This window comes from Juglans regia, chromosome 14 (assembly GCF_001411555.2).
Source record: "Juglans regia cultivar Chandler chromosome 14, Walnut 2.0, whole genome shotgun sequence".
Taxonomy (NCBI): domain Eukaryota; kingdom Viridiplantae; phylum Streptophyta; class Magnoliopsida; order Fagales; family Juglandaceae; genus Juglans; species Juglans regia.
The window spans coordinates 860,795-879,020 of NC_049914.1; the positions used below are offsets into that span (position 1 = coordinate 860,795).

At 37.3% G+C, this 18,226-nt stretch overlaps 3 protein-coding genes across 3 annotated transcripts; all 3 read right to left on the bottom strand.

Annotated features, from left to right (window-relative positions):
• Nucleotides 1-16: 16 nt before the first annotated feature.
• LOC109010573 lies at nt 17-3,103 on the bottom strand. Its single transcript, XM_018991440.2, has 3 exons — nt 2,941-3,103; nt 2,022-2,339; nt 17-282 (listed from the first exon to the last, which is right to left on the bottom strand). The coding sequence occupies exons 1-3, from the start codon at nt 3,066-3,068 to the stop codon at nt 213-215; spliced, it is 516 nt and encodes a 171-aa protein (XP_018846985.1). The 5' UTR covers nt 3,069-3,103; the 3' UTR covers nt 17-212.
• A 529-nt stretch (nt 3,104-3,632) lies between these two features.
• On the bottom strand, nt 3,633-8,798 carry LOC109010571 (probable glycerol-3-phosphate dehydrogenase [NAD(+)] 1, cytosolic). Its single transcript, XM_018991437.2, has 5 exons — nt 7,415-8,798; nt 5,316-5,537; nt 4,759-5,006; nt 4,059-4,198; nt 3,633-3,940 (listed from the first exon to the last, which is right to left on the bottom strand). The coding sequence occupies exons 1-5, from the start codon at nt 8,070-8,072 to the stop codon at nt 3,814-3,816; spliced, it is 1,395 nt and encodes a 464-aa protein (XP_018846982.1). The 5' UTR covers nt 8,073-8,798; the 3' UTR covers nt 3,633-3,813.
• Nucleotides 8,799-14,565: 5,767 nt separating this feature from the next.
• Nucleotides 14,566-17,291, bottom strand: LOC109010570 (cytokinin dehydrogenase 6-like). Its single transcript, XM_018991436.2, has 5 exons — nt 16,432-17,291; nt 15,999-16,126; nt 15,646-15,906; nt 15,290-15,552; nt 14,566-15,207 (listed from the first exon to the last, which is right to left on the bottom strand). Exons 1-5 carry the CDS (start codon nt 17,048-17,050, stop codon nt 14,883-14,885), a joined length of 1,596 nt encoding a protein of 531 aa, XP_018846981.1. The 5' UTR covers nt 17,051-17,291; the 3' UTR covers nt 14,566-14,882.
• Between the last annotated feature and the right edge of the window lie 935 nt (nt 17,292-18,226).

Consider the following 18,226-nt stretch of genomic DNA (forward strand, 5'->3'; position numbering starts at 1 on the left):
ACCCATGGGCTCAAAATGACTTAACAATTACTTGACACCATAAGAACTATCTGCAACAGTTCATCCAGCAAGAGCTTATAACAACCTAAGGGTATAAACACAATTTTAGGGAGTATTACATTCTAGAAATGCAAAATCTTCAAAAAAACCATATGTTTGAACAGTGACATTATCCCTACAACAGTGTCAACTACCTCCGATTTGAAGATCCTCTACTGAGATGAGGGCTCAGCATGCTTTCTGACAAAAAGCTTCCCTATATCTTCTGTGACAACGTTGCTCCTGAAAAAATCAAAATCAATAACATTAAGCAATTTCTTTTTTTTTTTTTTTTTGATAAGTAATCGATAATATTATAAATAGAGATAGGCAAAAACCCAAGTACACAAGATAGATACAGGAGATAAAACCTATCTAGGTCAACGAAAGGGAAGCTAAAAAGTCATGTACATTCAGGCCATTAAAATCTATAGCAATGGCCCATAACATTAAAGTACGGAAAAGTAAAGCTCTAAGTTCCCCCGGCGACCGCTCCTTGTTTTCAAAAGTCCGATCATTGCGCTCTTGCCAAATACACCACATGATACAGATCGGGATCATTTTCCACACCTCCTTAATTTGTTGAACTCCTCTCGGAAGTGTCCAACTGGCCAACAGATCAACCACAGTTTCTGGCATCACGAAGGGTAACTCTACTCGACTGAAAACTTCCACCCACAAGGCTCTCGTTATCTCGCAATGTAACAATAGATGATCCACTGTCTCACCTGATCTCTTACACAAGCAACACCAGTCTAGTATAACTAACCGTCTCTTACACAAGCAATTTCTTTTTCTCAATTAGAATTGAATAACGGCCTACTTTAAGCTACACTGTAAAAGAATATTGCAAAAGTAGTATATCCATTGAATACTGACTTCTGGGCCCTTTGATGCTATACAACAAAACATAATCCTTGATCTAATTATTTTTTTTAAATGAGTACATCACATGCCCTATTAAACCCTGTAACCATCAAGCCAAAGAGTAAACATCGCAATTAAAATTTCTGGATATTATTACTTTTGAATTAAAAAAAAAAAATACACACAAAAACTCCAAAGTCTTTACATTACTCTAAAGCACGCATCTATACCACATTAAAACAGTGTATACATAAATAAATAATTTAAAACATCATTAAACTCTCTTACTTCAGGTAATTTCATTATGATTCAAGAGACTTAAAAAAAAAGTATGAGTCAATTATATCTTTGGGATGAAGCAAGTCAACCTCCCTTTAGATTCTACTACTATCCATGAAATTATAAAGCCCATCAAAATTTAAGGACTTGTTGATTATCTCCTTGTTATGCTTATTAAGAATCTGGTCTAACCAAGTGACGGGGTGGGGATCAGGTGGAAAACTATTGTCAACTGCTTCCACTAAGACTTAGAGCCAGGTTTTGTATAGTAAAGGATTGGCTACCATACAGGGGAGCACATGCTTCGGTTATTTACTCATAGAGCTTGTGCCAAACATTACCTCAGTAGAACCAATGCCAGTTCAATATATGGTTATATTATGGAATGATCCACATGCTTGATTGGACTGAAAGTTGCTACTGGCTGTCTCCAATCTATTGTATCAATAATATGCTAATTTTTGAACAATTGTAATCACAGCCACCAGTGTGGTGAACACCATGGTTCCAAATCCTACTGTTCAGAAAGAGGGATGCTACTGATTTTAAGCAGTAATCTTGTGATTTTAGAACCACAAGCTAAACAAAAGGGTTTGACCTAACAGCATTTTGATGACTGGGGAAGACTCATAGTGGCAATACCCCCGGTCCGGATTGAATTAATGCATTATTTTTCAAGAGTTTTGGCAGGTTTAAGTTTAGAGTTACTCGCAAAAAGAAAAATTACTATCGAATGACCCATGGTGATATTAGAATTCATTCAATAGAGCAACAAAAAGAAAGAAACCAATATGTTGCAAGGTCAGTGATGAATATTTCAAGACATTACAGCTGACCTTCCATTTAGCTGGGGTGGGACTAACACGCCACCAACAGTATCTGGAACATTCCTGGAATGGCGCAGGGTCCCTCTAGGAACCTTACTTCGGGGAAGAGAGGAAGTCAAAGTTGAATCCTTCGAGTCTCTCTTGCGTGATACATTTTCGGCCATAGCGGCAGCAACTCGAGAGGAGTGATCACTACTACTCATCAGACCAGATGCAATCGCAGGCAAGTTCAAGAGAAGGGAAGCATCAGGAAGTCTCTCAATAGAAGGCTCTGATGAGTGCGCAGCACTACTGTCTGCTTGCTGATTTGATGGTGTTTCTGATACCCTGGATGCAGACAAATTATTGGAAGCCGTTAAACCACAGAACACCATAAACAATTGGGTTTGAACCCGTTTGCTTAAAAAACTTAAAACATCCAAAACGGTATTGTGACGCAGGCAATGGGAAGAGTATGGAAATGCAAACGGATTGGAACCCAACAATATCAATGCCATATCAAACACTCGCTTTTGTTGTTACTACACCAGGACTCGATCAAAGTGAATATTCCAACAGCAGATCCCACAAATGGAGAGGAACAAAGAAAAAGAAAAAAAAAAAAAAAAGAGAGAGAAAGATTTCAAGATCTTGCATTCCTTTTCTTACCTTCTCTCCCCAACAAACATACCTCTAAAAGAAGATTCTCACGAACAGACAGACCAGAACACCCGAAAAAAGGAAAAGCCTTGCTTTTTAAGTGAAGATTGCTCAGATTAGTAAATCAAACTATGAAACTTAAGACAATCAATTGCATGAAACCGAGAAACAAGTCAATGGGGAAATTTGGAGATATAAAACCCTAAAATAAAACGAGAAAAAGTTTATGAACTAAATATTATAAATTTAATTAGAGCTTTTGTACAATTCTCAGAAAATGAGAAATTACCGGTTATGAGGAAGAACAGGACGGTGGGGAATGTCCTTTGGGCCTTGTTCTGGTTCGTCACGGGGTTCTTCTTCTTCGGCGCCTGAAACGTCGTCGTCTGATGAAGAACCGTAGTCTACCAGAGACATCTCTATCGCTCCCTTGCTCCCTCGTAACTTCCTCTTTCCTCTCTACTATAAAAAGTAACGAACGCACTGTCCTCACAAAAGCGACGTCGCTTTGGTTGTGCCCAACTCCTAAGTTCCCACGAAGTTGCCTAATGTGAATTTTAACTCTTTACTACTATTTTTATTAGATAATTTATCTCATTAATTAAATTAAGAGTAATGCTACTTTCATCTATTATATTGAAAGCTGATTTTTAAAATTTTATCATTTTCAGCCGCACGTATTAATATAACGACTAGAGATTAAAAAAGAGTACAGTACAATTATGTTTAAATCGAGAGTATTTTTATAAAACGATGTTATTTAAATTCCAAAAGATGTAATAGTCCCATGATGAGATACAAAGTGCTTTTGAATTCTCCCTCTTATGGCATGCACTTCTGTAATATGACTTTACAATTAACATTAACGAAGATAACGAAATCAATCCTTATTCATTCACTCTTTATTGGTACAAACTACAATAATAGCCCAAAAATTGAAGGAATGGAATTGAAACAACATAAAGTAACCAACGAAATATATATATATATATATATATATATATATATATATATATGACACCCCTTACCCACCCTGATTACAAACAAGGCTATAGAAGCAATCACACCAACCACCTTGCCTACATTTACATCGCTTGAGGGTCAGGGGTGACAAAATTACATGCCGCTGCTCAAGAGCAGTAAGGAGATTAGCAACTTGTTATCAAGGCTGATAACCAAGAAGAGACGGCCTGTAAAAAACATGGGTTTGTGCGATCTCGATACGGTCACGGGGATCATTCATTGTCTCGTCCCTTAATGCTTGCAGAATGGCTTGACATAAACACTCCCTGAAAATTTGAATGAAAGAGATGCATCATATTTCACTTGCGTGTAGCCAGATTTTATCAACTGATGATCAATCCTAATTGCACGTGTTTACGAGAGCAGAAAGAGAGAGTTGAATACCTGGTTATCAGTATTTTATACAACATCTTTAGGATTGGGCAAAGCTCAACTGGAGCAACAGGCTTATTTTCTTCAGGATGCAGCACACTTAAGCTCGACTGACAGAGCAGCTCATAAAATGCTTTAACAGCAGAGACCCCCTGCAATACAAAGCAGTATATTGTTGTGGCAAGGTGTAGGAGAGTGAAGGAAGGTCAAGCAATGAGCAAAACATATCACCTACACCCTAAATTAAGGGAACGAAGCAAGTAGTTACTAATGACAAGAAAAAGTAGGGATGGACTATTCACCTGTCACTGGCAGTAAATAAACCTTAGACTAGACGCTTTTTGTTTTTTTAAACAAACAGAAACTTTCATATAGTGACCCCCAATAACGCGGGAGCAACACTCCGTACAGAAGAGAAATGGAAAATATACAACTCTCAACACCATCCAAAAACAAGTTCATTTACATATGAAGTAAGAAAGATCATCCCTTTCCAAAGTTAAAAGGCCCCTAATAACCTGGGATACTTATTGGAGCTTGTGCATCGTATATTAATGCAGGTTTGGACATAAGTACTTCAAAATGAAGGCAAAAAGTATGATTTTTCTCATGACATTAATGACATATCAAAAGTTGATTCAATTACCCACAAATTAGAGAGAGAAAAAAAATAATGCAGACACAAAGCATTGAAATTAATCAAGATGGACACCTGAATCATCCCTTTGCCCTGGATGCTATCACCCATTTCGAGGCTTAATTCCCCCTTAGCCAACTTTTGTCCATACCATGCATTACGACCTTTCAGCAGTGTCACATAAGTATCAGCCAACAAAGGCCCAGCAAGTTTCTCTGGTTCTTCTGCCAAGAGATGGGTCATAAATATCATTTCCGATGTACAGTGAGCGAAGTATACCGATTTGCTGGTGGCACTCTCGTTGGTTAGAGCTGCTACCATTCCTGTTGAATCCAAACCAGAGGTTGTAAAATTTATATTACACCAATTTTGAAACTTACCCAAAAAAGAGAATACGTTTTTATCTAAATATTTAAACACGAAAACTTGAATATATTAACACACATGAAGAAAGATCATTGGCCGTGGCTCCTGATAAATACAATTATTTGACTTGTTTCTCATTGTCCAAGTACCATTAAGAAGAATATATTAACCCACGTGAAGAAAGATCAGTGGCCGTGGCTCCTGATAAATACAATTATTTGACTTGTTTCTCATTGTCCAAGTACCATTAAGAAAGTGAATCTTACCAGCTCCAATGGCATAGACATTCTTTAAGCCTCCCATAACTTCATGAGTAACAAGATCACCATTGTCCCACACTACGAAGTGGGGCTGCCTCAGAAACTTTGCCAATGGTCTTCTCCACTTTTCAGCTCCACATATTCGAGCATTAGCATATTCCTTGTTATATATCTCAGATGCTATATTAGGTCCTCCAAGATAAAGAATGTTCTCCATGGGAACACCAGCTGCAAGCCATAATATCAAATTCACAGTTTAGTGAGAAAAAAAGCTGCAATATTAAGAGAACAACTTATTTTCCTTGACATGGCAGAGTCTTGTCTTCTTTTTTGTTACTTTTGAACCAGTTATAGGTTAATATTTTCCATGAACCACAAGAATGGTTCGTAGAAAAAGAGGAGTCACTAACAGCATGAGAGACACAAGCAGGAAGCCAATTCCAATTATATAAGGGAAAATAGAACAGTAAAATGGAATTGAATTGCAGAAGGAATTTACACAAATTCCAAGGAAGGACGTGAAATGAAGAATAAGGACATTTATAAATTTGTCTCCACTGCAAACATAAGGGTATAATCAGAGAAAGTGTGAAAGAAGTCTGTGTGCTATTATGGGGAGAAAACTTCAAGAAGACAAAAAAGAGTTGTAACAGAAAATGGGAAAGTAGAAATCTGACTCAAATTTTCATAAGGTCTGTGGGTGATTGATCGGAAGTATGGTAGTGATTGGGGAGGATGGTGTACCATGGAGAGCAGGGATTCGTATGGAGTGAGTCTATGGAAGTTTATTAGGAAAGGTTGGGGTCGCTTCCTGAAACAAGTTAACTTCTCGGTTGGTGATGGTTCAAAAATCAGATTTTGGTCTGATGTTTGGTGTGGGGATATTGAATTGTATCGAGCATTTCCGGTTGTTTTCAGGTTGGCGACTAATAAGCAAGTTTCAGTTTCCAAGGTGATGGTATCTTCCAATGGAGTGGTGCTTTGGGATGTAGGCTTCTCCAGATCTGTCCAGGATTGGAAAGTAGAGGAGGTTACTGATTTTTTTAGACAGTTGTATTCAGTGGAGTTAAGAAGACGGGGCAGGGACCAACTTTGTTGGAGTCAAACAGCCTCTAAAAAATTTACAGTTCGGTCTTTTTATAAGGTGATACTAAATCAGCACCATATTGGCTTTCCTTGGAAGAGGATTTGGAAGGCTCATGTTCCGTCAAGGGTGGCTTTTTTTGTATGGACAGCAGCAATAGGGAATATCCAGACTATTGATAACTTGAGGAAGAGCGGAATGATTGTTGTGGATTGTTGCTTTATGTGCAAAAAAGAAGCGGAATCAGTGAACCACCTACTACTTCATTGTGAAATGGCTAAAGTGCTATGGGATGGTGTATTTGGAAGGGTTGGGCTGTGCTGGGTTATGCCAGAAGCAGTGGTTGACTTCCTAACATTCTGGACCAACTTTCAAATGCATACTTGTTCCCAAGTGGCAGCTGTTTGGAAAATGATGCCTTTGTGTATTATGTGGTGTATTTGGTTGGAGAGAAATGAGAGGTGCTTTAATGATCAGGAACGCAATAGAGATGCATTTTGGAAGTTTTTTATAAGTACTCTACTTAGCTGGTTCTCTGCTATTGTACTGAAGGGTGGGGCTGTAAACTCGTTCTTGTCTTCGTTTTTTTAAGTTCTAGAATGTATTAGGTGTTTCTTGTGTATACTTCCTGTGTACTCGGGCTTTGCCTATTACATTGTGCTTAATAAAGTTATTACTTATCTAAAAAAAAAAAAAATTCAACTACTTAAGTGTTCCTCAGAAATTCTTAAAAATTTGAAGCAAACTCCAATCTAAAGCAAGGAATGCAAACTAAGAGCTAAACTAGTACAAATCCAAAAAGGACATTTTCAGAAAAGGGAAGCAGTAAATTTCATGAAGCCTGCCACCTTCTGTGCAGGAATGTTTTTATCAGGAAATTTTGAAGAACCAACACTTTCAGCCATCTAGTTTATTGTCTTTTACTTGTTGAAAGTTTTAGCATTAAATTACAACCAAAGGTCATAGTTGCATGTTTGGCCCAAAAATGAAAGAATAATATTCTAGAAAACAGGAATCTTACTAGCTCGATTGATCATTTGAGTGGGAGTTACAATGCGTGGTTCGGGCTCCAATTCAGCCTCTACACCCTTTGCCAAAGAAATTATGACCGGTGGTGTAATTCTCTCTTTCCAATACCTACTAATTTCTTCAAATACCTCACGGGTCTCTGTTGATGGTAAGCCATTCACCACAATATCGGCATCCCACACAGCTTCCTGCAAGTTAGTGACAACCTTCAAAGGGCAGAGAGGGGTATCGATCATATTCAGGCAAAACCCGTCTTTCAAAATCTCATCAGCATGAAGTGTTCGATCACCTAATCTTGCCTCTACATACTTCAGGTATGCGCACCGCCTAATTAGTCTCCTCAACACTTCCTCCCTCGAATTGATCACTTCAAATAGGTGTTCGGCTGTGGCTCTGTCGACAGATCTTCCAGGTCTTCTCCAGATCCTAATCTGAACCTTGTCTCTTAAATGACCATAACTGTCTTGCAACATAGCTGCAAAAACACTACCCCATGCACCAGCCCCAACACCAACTATCCTCAGCGGATCACTCTCAGCTTTACCCATAAGGTGACGAAGCTCATCGACCTTCTCTTCTAAAGCACCATTGGAATTCACAATTGACCCATTCGAATCCTTATGGTTCATTACTTCTGAGAATCCAGCCATATTCCCGTCCAATTACACTCGCTAAAAGTATTCAAAGACAAATGCTTGAGAGAAATAACACCAAATTCTCACGTATAGACAACCTTTCTGATGAATTTATTTCAAGCTGCAAATTTAGTTTTCCAGACTCCAAACCTCTAATTCTAAATGAAAATATCCGGTTTGTTATATGGATTTTGCACCCGATTGACCACTCTAATTGAAATTAAAAAATTATCTATCTCACCACAAACTGTTATAATACGGATTTAATTGGTGGGTTTTTCACCAAATTCAAAACCAATTCCTGGCTTTGAATTTGCAGCCACTAGTGACCCAATAGAACCAATTCAGAACATGAAAGAATACGGTTTTATAACACGGGTTTACACTTCCCTATTCAATCACCGATGTCTATACAGACATGAAACCCCAAAACCTTAAAAGCTACGCCTACAGGTTTGGCCGTCCGCCTTACCAAACCAGATAGCAATAAAGCGTTAAACCAAAGAGCATAGTGTAAAGAAAGGGAAGGCGAAAACGAATTATACTGTCGGCGGAGTCTTCAACGCGGTTTTGTTCCCTCGTGCCTTTGCTTAAAGACGTCACACATTGCTCGAGAAACACAAACTGGGTGCCCAACAAATGAGAGAATTCTCAGTTCAGAGTCTGGCTTGACCATTTGGGTTTACGTGAAATGAGAGATGACCCAAAGATCTGCGCGTGGGCCGGTTCTTGGAAGAAAAGGACTCGAGGAAACAAGGCGAGACAATGAGATATATATAACTCATAAGCCACATTTGACGGTTTCTTGCGAAGCGATCTTAAACTTTAGTCTAAATTTTGTCATATTTAATTACCCCAAATATTGCACATTTAAATAATTTTATAGATAGCTTAAAAAAAAAAATTTATAGGTCTGGATTAAAATAATAATAATTTAATAGATCTAATACTATCCATTATTTTCTTTTAAAAAAAATTCTACTTATCATCCTGTTGAAAATGCTTCAAACAATTTTACAAGAGTTATTAAATAACTGGGCAAAGTTACTAAAATGAAATATACATGTGATTGTGTTGAAACTTCTTAGTTTATGTTTTTATGGCTTAAATAAGTATAATTGAAACTAAGACAACATTCTTTTTATTTTTTTGAGAGAGACAGACAACATTCTTGATGATAAGTATTAGGACATGACTTGCTTATTAATGTCTTAATGAAGATTTTGAAATAAGGATGATATTGCAAAGTCATTGATGGTAGCAAGGAAAAATTAGATAATTTGGAGTTTTTACTTGAAATTTAAGATATAGAGCGTAAAAAGATGGTAATATAAGGTGAAACTACTTGAATGAATTTTTGGAACTGCATTAAATTCTCAATATGTATATTCAAGTAATTTAATATAATAAGTGATTTTTTTTTTATAGCAAAAAAATGGGACAAAATAAAAGTAGCAATGTTAGAGTGTTCACGACATCCGTTTTTCATGGGGTGTATTTTCCCCGGCATTATTGTTGTTTTATTTAGATTGAGCATAAGCAACATCTTTCATCTTTTCCTCGTGCCGTGAAGTATGGACATGGGCTGGTTAATGTTTGCTTCTCATTCTTCGAAACGCACAGAACTAGAATGTAAATTCATGGCCCAAGAACGAGAAAAAATCTTAAAGAGAAAAAAGAAAGTTTTGCGAGGTGTTTGATTCGTAGAGGTTTTGAAGGCTGGCTTTTTCTTCAAATCAAGAGCTTTTGCTCATTGCGGTTCTTTTTGGGTTACAACTATTCTTGCTCATGCTCTGTTTACGTGCTGAAAAAAATTCAAAACCAAAGGTAATTGAATTTTAAAAGCTTCTCCAAGTAATGATATTAACTTCCTTTGTATGTTTTTCAGTGCCATTTTTCTAACCTTCTTGTACGCTTTGACTCTCGATATCTATAAGCATACTACTCATCAATTAGGCTACTTTTATTGCTAGTTGAAGCAAAAAGCATTGGTGAAAGACAAATTTGATGTCTTATTTTTAAAGGAAGAACAATAAGGAGGCAAAGAAGGTTGTAATGTTAATAATGCATATTGCATTGGTAGCAGTATGGCATGGAGTTGGAAATGCCATGAATTGATGGACATTATGGCGATTACAGCCTTGTCTGCTGGGATTTTTTTTCTTGAAATTGAACTGGGTTGATATAAGTTCTTTGATTTAATGTTTGATAAGAGCTATATACGTGGATGGTGTAGATTTAACTATTGCTACAATGTTTTTTTTCCCTGACGGGTGGTTGGCTGTGAATATTGCCTCAAAATCTAGATTTGTGTGTTCTTCAATCCCTTTTAAAGAAGGCAGAATAAATGGACTATATTTGTGGATATCCTTATTATAGAGCAATAGCTTTATCAGTATTCCCTGTCTGCTAGATTGTACTGTTTTAAGTGGAAACTAGTTATTTGTATTGGTAATTGTCAGTTATTGTTACATAGGTGATGAATCGTGGAGTAATTTAAGATCTGAGAAAGGAATCTTCATGTCACTTGAATTGCAATGTTAACAATGGAATTTTGCAAGTCGAATGCTCGTGTTTTAAGTATTTAGTTGGAACATGATGGAGTGCACTAATTGATTAATCTGGAACAGCTTGGGAAATATTTATGGAGCATCTTCAGAAATGGTATATGGGTTTCTCTCGTTTCTTCCCACCATGGTTTGAGCTGGTAGAAAGGTTTAGGAAGAAGTCTCTATGGAAGAAATTAAAGACAATAAGAATTGGGAACAGTGTGTTTTTTCCTAAACTCAGAAATAAAAAGGCATTCCGCCATGTGTGTGTAGAAATGCAATTTTGGATGATAAGATATTGTCTGCTGTCCCAAGAACCTGGTGAATAAAAATCACGAATGGGAAACAGAAGGTTTTTTCCTTCATAGTTAAGATGTAGATACCTCTCTTAGAAGTTGTACCATTTCTTTAGTGCTAGGACTCATTTGTGGTTCCCAAGTGCGAGGAAGACAGTTTTTATTCCTTACCTTCAGGGTTCAAAAGCATGCAGTATAGATAATACTACCTTAGTGTAGGTGTGGACCATTGAAATCAACCAAAATCGCGGGGTATTGCCTTTTAATTTCTGTTCTGGTATTTTTTGTTTGCACTAATTATTCTAGTATGCAGATCAAGCAATTGCTAGTGAGCTTTCAATTATCACATGCTGCTGTTTGAAAAATCCCCGAGGGAAAAGAGTCTGTTGGCAGCATTTTTTTGTTTGCGATGGTATTTTTTTGGCTATTGTTCATGTTCCTTTATTTTACTTTTATTGTTATGATTTTGTTTTGCACTGTAGATGGTTCTAACAGTGCAACATGTTTTGCACTATAGATGGTTCTAACAGTGCAACAGCAATTTAAGCTCCTGCAGAGTTACTAATTACTTGAAAATATAGAGAATGACTATGCCATTGTGGATCTTTTTTCTTTTACCCGAAAGAAAAAAATGGAGCCCTAGAAAGAATCCATAGCCTCATGGCTGCCAGCTTGATGGGTTTACTATTGGAGCCAATTGTTGGTGGAAATCTTTGACTCGCAGGAGTGATTCTTATCAATTATAGGAATGAAACTTTGTGATTTGATGTGTCCTTAAGAAACCATGTTGTATGGAAAAATCTTCATAAACAAACACTTCAGAAAAATTTGGTAGCTGAACTATTATAAGTTCCGAGAAAGTGAAATATTAGGAGACACGGATGCTTAAAACTCATCTGAGGAGTTTTCATCTGAGAAGAGTAAATGCTATCAGGATTATAAGCTTTGAGGGTATTGGGGTTGTTCTGATAATCTACTTAGAACGTAACTAGTAAATGATAAATCTTTCTCTAATTGATGTGCACCATATTATTCGAAACTTCACCCTGAAGTCCTCTTTAAAGGGAACTGTAATGGAAATTCAATTTCTCTAGGATGCCTAGACCTTAAGGATGTATTTTGATATGATGCTAATTGAAGCGAGAATTTATCGGCATCCTAGCGGTTTCCTATCAGAATATTTAAGAGGCTGACACTGGATGTATTCTTATATTCATAAATATGAATTAAAATGAGCAGATGAGGCATCGTCTAATTATTTTAGGAATCTGGACTAGATGCAACTCTCTAAATAGACAACTTGAACATAGTATGCTCAGCACACCGGGAATTCATATTCCATTAACCTCTGGATGGTGATCCTTCATGAGGCAATCTTTGCTCATTGACCCCATTGTTGGGTTCTGAGGGAAGTTGTGAGGGTTAGAATTTCTTTTGTTCTTTAGATTCGCATCATCCATAATATTTGAATATCTATGAGTACCATTCAGTCAACCTGGCACTGATTAAATGCTTCAGTTGAGGTGCTTTTGATGATTGAATACAATGCACCTTTCATTGGTGTCTGATTTTCCAACATCAGAAAATTAGCAATGTCTTTAAGCAAGACACCATATACTTTTTAAGGTGCATGTATTTCTAGTTTATTTTTTGCTTGAGATTCTGGGGTTTACATTAAAAAAAAAAATGTTGCCTCAAAGTTTATTTTGATGGATGAGTGTTTCTCATATGATGAGAACTTCCTGCTCCTAATCTAATTTCTGTACATAAGTAACTACCTGTCTCAGAAAAGAAATCTACTGGCAGCATGAATGAATGACATAAATGCTTATTTGATTTAACAACCGCATTCATACATACCCTTAATAAGTTAGTCCGCCCCTTTTCTTGTGAATATTCCCTAGCAAAGGTTCTCAATGTTCAGTGGCAAACTTGTTCTCAGTGTTCAGTGGCAAACTGGTGCCTTACTTTAGGACGTGGTAGGTATAGTTTTCCAAGTGTCGTTGGTAGTTTGAGTGGTCTAAAAACCAGAGGCAAGTATCCCAAGTCAGAGCATTCTGGAACTCTGAAGGTGGCCACATGTATCTTTTAACTTCACACTTAAAGATACAGAACAGTGACTGAATATAATCATGCACTGTGTTAATAACTAACACCTTTTCCCCAACAGTTCTGACACACATGCCAAAATCTCCTCAACAGCAAAATATTAGTCCTTTTTTAGTGCGCTTTTCTTAGTTGATCTTATCTTTTTTGCTGCATGTGAAGTGAGTGAAAAGTGGAAAGATTCATTCTACTGCTGATCATTGCTTTAAAAGGCAAGGATAAGAAACCGTGATGAACATTTAATTAGCAAGACCGTTGAAGCCCAGACCTACACATTCTCAGAAGATTCAAGACCAAATAAACTGGTTTTAGCATGAGATTCTTGTTGGGTCCTCTCTGGATTCAGATCTGCATTCTTCTGGTACAAAGGCCTCTTTATCCCATTACACTAATTTACTTACAAATGAATGAAAAGAATAAAAGCAAACAACACAATAAAAAATGGAAAAAGAAAATGAAGTTGCTTCAGTTCCTTTTTGGATAGATGAATTGCCCTAGTTATGAAATTTCGGTGTCTTTAATATAGTGTTAATAAACTTTCTTCTTATTTGAGATCTGTGTCGTTATACTTGATTAGTCCAACTGTTAACCTTCACAATATCTTACATATATCAAATAAGAACTTATACTAACTTATATAGAATAAATCATTCGAAAAAAAAGAAAGAATCCCATTCCTCAATGTTACTGTCAGACAAGATTGGCCCACTCTGCCATAATTACCTCCATATTTCTTATAATTTTGTTTAATGATTTTCTTTGTTTGCTTTACAATATTCTGCAAGGTTGATGAGTAATAAACAAATTTAATAGCTTAAGAATGAAAGGTCTGTTTGTTTCCGACTTATATACCCTACAGAAGCATATGTTTAATACTTTGATAATCTATTTCTCTATATGCTTATGTTAGGATTCCTACATCGAATTGAATTTTGGCCTTAACTTTCACCTGCTAAAAATGAACAGCATGCAGAATTACAAGGGTCTGACAATTGTCCATATAAAAAATAAAAACCTGTCTTTTTATTCTCATAGATAAATTCATTATAAAACACCTACAGAATTAACTCAAGTTCAGAATCTGTGTCCTTTGGTTAATGTGCTTAAAATACATAGATAATAACAAAGAAGGAAGGTAGTATAAGAGCAATAGTGTTATTTTACAATATGTAGGATCACTTTAGGAAAAGTTAGTATTGGAGGCATCTGATAACTTAAGATCTGTATGATCTTGTTCCAGTTTCCAGCGATTGTTTGCAACGGTATGGTAAATATGACATTAGTTTAGGTTGAATAAAAGGTGAAAACCTAAATTTGCACCCATTGTTTAGTTGAATTATGACAGTGTTATTACATATTGGTATATGCATGGTTCCATCAACCACACTTTAAATTTTGCTATTGGCAATAAGTTGGTAATTTCCTTCCTAGCTTTTGTGTGTCCGTTTTTAACTTTGCTCAAACTTCGTTTCTTTTTGCTTTGCATTTGAATCTATGCCGGTGTAGCATGAGCTGGCCCTTTGTTTGTTTTGGGTACATTTTTAACTTTGCTCAGCCTTTTGTTTCCTTTTGCTTTTCATTTGAATCTATGCCGGTGTGGAATGAACTGATGTTTACAAATTCAAGATTTACATCCTTTAATAGGGTTGGTGAGCTCCAGTTCCTTTCACTATGGTAACCAATAATTCATTCAAAAACAGTTAATTGTTGAAGAAATTTCTACTAGCCTGGAGCCTCCATGTTACACTTGTCATGTACAAAAAGGCACACGAATTTAATATTTACCAATTTGCTGCTTATGTGGCCAAGGCATTTTCTGCACATGCTTTTAGGCCCTCTACCTCTTAAAAAAAATAAATGTTGTGAGGCCACTGTCATGAGAAGGTTATTATTGCCTTTTGAAATATTCTTTGGCCAGGTGCAAGTAGTGCCAATGGGTCATAAGCCAATTTTCTCCGAGCAAAAACTTCCCACCTTGGGCCAAAGTGGGTCTGCCACTCTTCCTGTGCACTGTAATGGGGTAGATATTGCTTGACTCCAAGATGGGCTGTTTCACAGAATTCTAGAATTCTTTTGTTCTGAGTTAAAATATGTTCTAATCCATCAGTTCCCGATGAAGAGGGAACTGCAGAGGTAAGAAATGCGACTAGGTAGAAAATATCTTCCTCTGGAATGACAATAGAAGTTCTGTTATCCCACCTGACATCAGAATTACAGCATTCAATCAGTTAAAAGCCATAATAATCTATAGAGATAATGATTTGAGTGGTGAAATGGTTACTTTGATTTGTTTACTGGATAGATGAGGACAGGGCCATTGCTTGTTTCCGTGAGGATATTGCCAAAGACTTCATTAGCAAAATCTTTTATCTTGCTTTTTGGGATAAAAAGATTGAGCCATGGATGTGGAACTTCCCACAAGCCTCTCGACCGTAATTTAAGCTCGGACACATGAACTCTGTCCAGGAATTCTACATATGTAACTTCTGACTGAAAAAGTGTTGATGTTATATAGCTTAATTGAGACAGTAAGTTTTCAATTTCCTGCATAATTAAAATATGTGTCAGTATCAAATAATTCATTTGATCTATTACATTATGAAATCTACCCTAATCGTGGGCCATTGCATGCCTCACCTGATTTACTCTGTCAGTCTCATCTTGGTGGAAGTATTTGGCCAATTCCAGGCAGAAGAGAGTCCTTCCATCTGAGTTGAACTGGCTCGCTTGAACTGGGTCTTGCGGATTAAAGGATGACCTCCAGTTATTCAGGAGACCGGTCCTGTTTATGATCACAAACCCTTCAATGTAATCAAATGTCTTTTCCACAGATATTAGATTTTCCTGGTCAATTGCAAATGTGGCGAAATCCGTGTACAGCACCCTGATCCATTTTACCTGCTCAAAATGGAGAATTGTATTACAACTGGTACTCTCTACTATACCCGAGACTTTGATATTGTTTCACCTAAATGATTTTATTGTTTTACCTTGCATGGTGCTGGCTCCAGCGCTATCCTTGCTCGGGTTATAATGCCAAATTGGCCAAGTCCTCCTAGAACACCGTGAAAGAGATCACTGTTTTGCTTCTCCGAACATGTTACAACCTCCCCTTTTCCTGTGCACATTTTGGCTGTACCTTTCAGTAAGCATTCATTGTATGCAAATGATAAACTTATTCTAGAAAAATAATTCATTACTAAGTTTTATGAAACAAAGCTCAAGTGAGTACCACTGGTCACCTGCAATTTCAGTATCTTGTGATATTTAAACCATACAAGATAAAGAAAATATACTGTTAATATAATTTGCCCATTTCTCATTCAATGTTTGTCCTTTGACGGTTGACCCTGGTTTGATCTCCCATGATGTTATATATCTATATCATATGATGATGCTTTTTTATTTTTATTTTGGACGAACCTGTTACAACCTCCAGCTGGTGGACATTACTGATCTGGGGGCCATGCCAAAATGCCTGCCCACTGACCCCTGCATTAGACAGAGTACCGCCAACAGTTAGATGTAGGTAGTCTGTCCATGATTTTGGCGCTAACCCATATTTCAGGCTTTCATGCAGGATATTTATCCACAACTCGCCACCAGAGACATCCACATAAGGAGAATTTCCAGGGTGAACCTGCATATCCGGTCCTTGTAGTGATTCCATGTTAATCACAACTCCTCGGTGTGCTTGTGACTGGCCCTGGAGTGAGTGGCCATGGCCTCTAGCTGCAACTGTGAGCTCTGAATGAGGACCCATCTGCCAAATATGCTTTATAGTGGTGGCAATATCAGAAACTGACTTTGGATGTAATACTGCCTCTGGGAGGAACTGGTACCTGTTGCCAAAATCTCTGGCTGCATGATGAACTTCATCAAAGTTGAAATGCCCATCAACGGAAAGTGCTTTTAATGTAGAAGGGACGCTGGAAAAACAAAGGCTTATTCTAATAGTAACACAACTCAAGAACAAGAGCGTGATGCCTCTTATGAGAAGAATGTTGTTTTGTCTAAGGAGGCTAACTGGTGGGTATCTCATTTTTTTTATTTGTTATGTTTTGTCAGAAGAGATGGGGGAAGCAAAATTGAATGGAATCTAATCCTTTAGCTTTCGTTTCTTTGTGAACAAAAGCAGAAGTAGAGGTGTGGAAGGGAAATGAAGGGTTGGGGAGAGAATTTAAAGGGGAAGGTTTTGGTTGGCCAAGTCAACCTATCTTCAGTTGTGAGAATCCGTATGAAGTCTGCCAACTTGAGTGGAGGAGTTTTTAGGATTTTCTTTTAGTTCTCCTTTTAGGCCCTTTTGTTTATCAGAGAAGCCATCACACATATGTGCCGAGTTGGAGAGAAAAGTCATAAGAAAGAAAGATTTTCCCATATCTTTGCACTTTTCTTAAACAGTTGCAACCACAATCCCACATTTTCATCAAATACAACCACGTCTCTAGTATATTTTTTCATTAACCAGGATACCTTTTTCTCTTATTTAGAAAAGGTACTCCCTTTGCTAGAAGGCATACATTTCTGCCTCTAAAGACAGGTGCGCCCATACCCGTGTCTTACTCACATGATGATGAATGTGTTCGTCCTGAATCCATTGCTGTCGGAATGTTAACATAGCGTATCTACTTTCAGATCGGATGAGAGAGACTGGCGGCTGGCCTAGATTCATTTTAGAGAGAGAGAGAGAGAGAGAGAGAGAGAGAGAGATGGACCAGTGGGCCTTGGGGTATCAAGGGTCCAGGACAACACGTGAAATTCAAATGGATGATGGTGTGGTTTGTGCGTGGGAAGGACGATCGTTGGTTGTGTAGGGACCCTTAGCGTCATGTGAACTTGGGATGACAGCAAGAAAATGCACAGAGAGACTTCATGACTTTGTGCCCATCTGCTTCTGAGCTTTGATGCCTTAGTTCCCACCAATCGGACAAGTTTGAAGGATTCTCATTCTCTTGTTTATATGTTTATAATAAGTTTTGTAAGCATTTCACAAGTGCGATTACCAAAGACTTCACTTCGGCATGCACACTCTCTTAATTCGTCTAGACCTTTTTTGAGCGGTTTTCAAGTAAATGTGGGTTGAACAAATTAAAATCCTCTCTAATAATTACTTGATCAAATTGGACGGTCCATTTTGCAGAGATAGGCACATCATGTGGACCCTTCAATATTTAATGTTATTGTACGTACTATAGGATTTTCAGACAACATTTAATGT

Bases quoted from the DNA above. Each gene is read 5' to 3' on its own strand.
- LOC109010571 (XM_018991437.2), bottom strand. From the start codon at position 8,072: ATGGCTGGATTCTCAGAAGTAATGAACCATAAGGATTCGAATGGGTCA. The intron at 5,007-5,315 runs GTAAGATTCACT...TGGATTCAACAG, and splicing joins TGTCTATGCCATTGGAGCTG to GAATGGTAGCAGCTCTAACC. The intron at 3,941-4,058 runs GTATTCAACTCT...TCAAATTTTCAG, and splicing joins TATAAAATACTGATAACCAG to GGAGTGTTTATGTCAAGCCA.
- LOC109010570 (XM_018991436.2), bottom strand. From the start codon at position 17,050: ATGAGATACCCACCAGTTAGCCTCCTTAGACAAAACAACATTCTTCTC. The intron at 16,127-16,431 runs GTTCGTCCAAAA...AAATGTGCACAG, and splicing joins CCAGCTGGAGGTTGTAACAG to GAAAAGGGGAGGTTGTAACA. The intron at 15,553-15,645 runs GTGAGGCATGCA...TTAATTATGCAG, and splicing joins AGACTGACAGAGTAAATCAG to GAAATTGAAAACTTACTGTC.
- LOC109010573 (XM_018991440.2), bottom strand. From the start codon at position 3,068: ATGTCTCTGGTAGACTACGGTTCTTCATCAGACGACGACGTTTCAGGC. The intron at 2,340-2,940 runs GTAATTTCTCAT...GTCTGCATCCAG, and splicing joins CCTGTTCTTCCTCATAACCG to GGTATCAGAAACACCATCAA. The intron at 283-2,021 runs GTCAGCTGTAAT...TGATTTTTTCAG, and splicing joins CCACCCCAGCTAAATGGAAG to GAGCAACGTTGTCACAGAAG.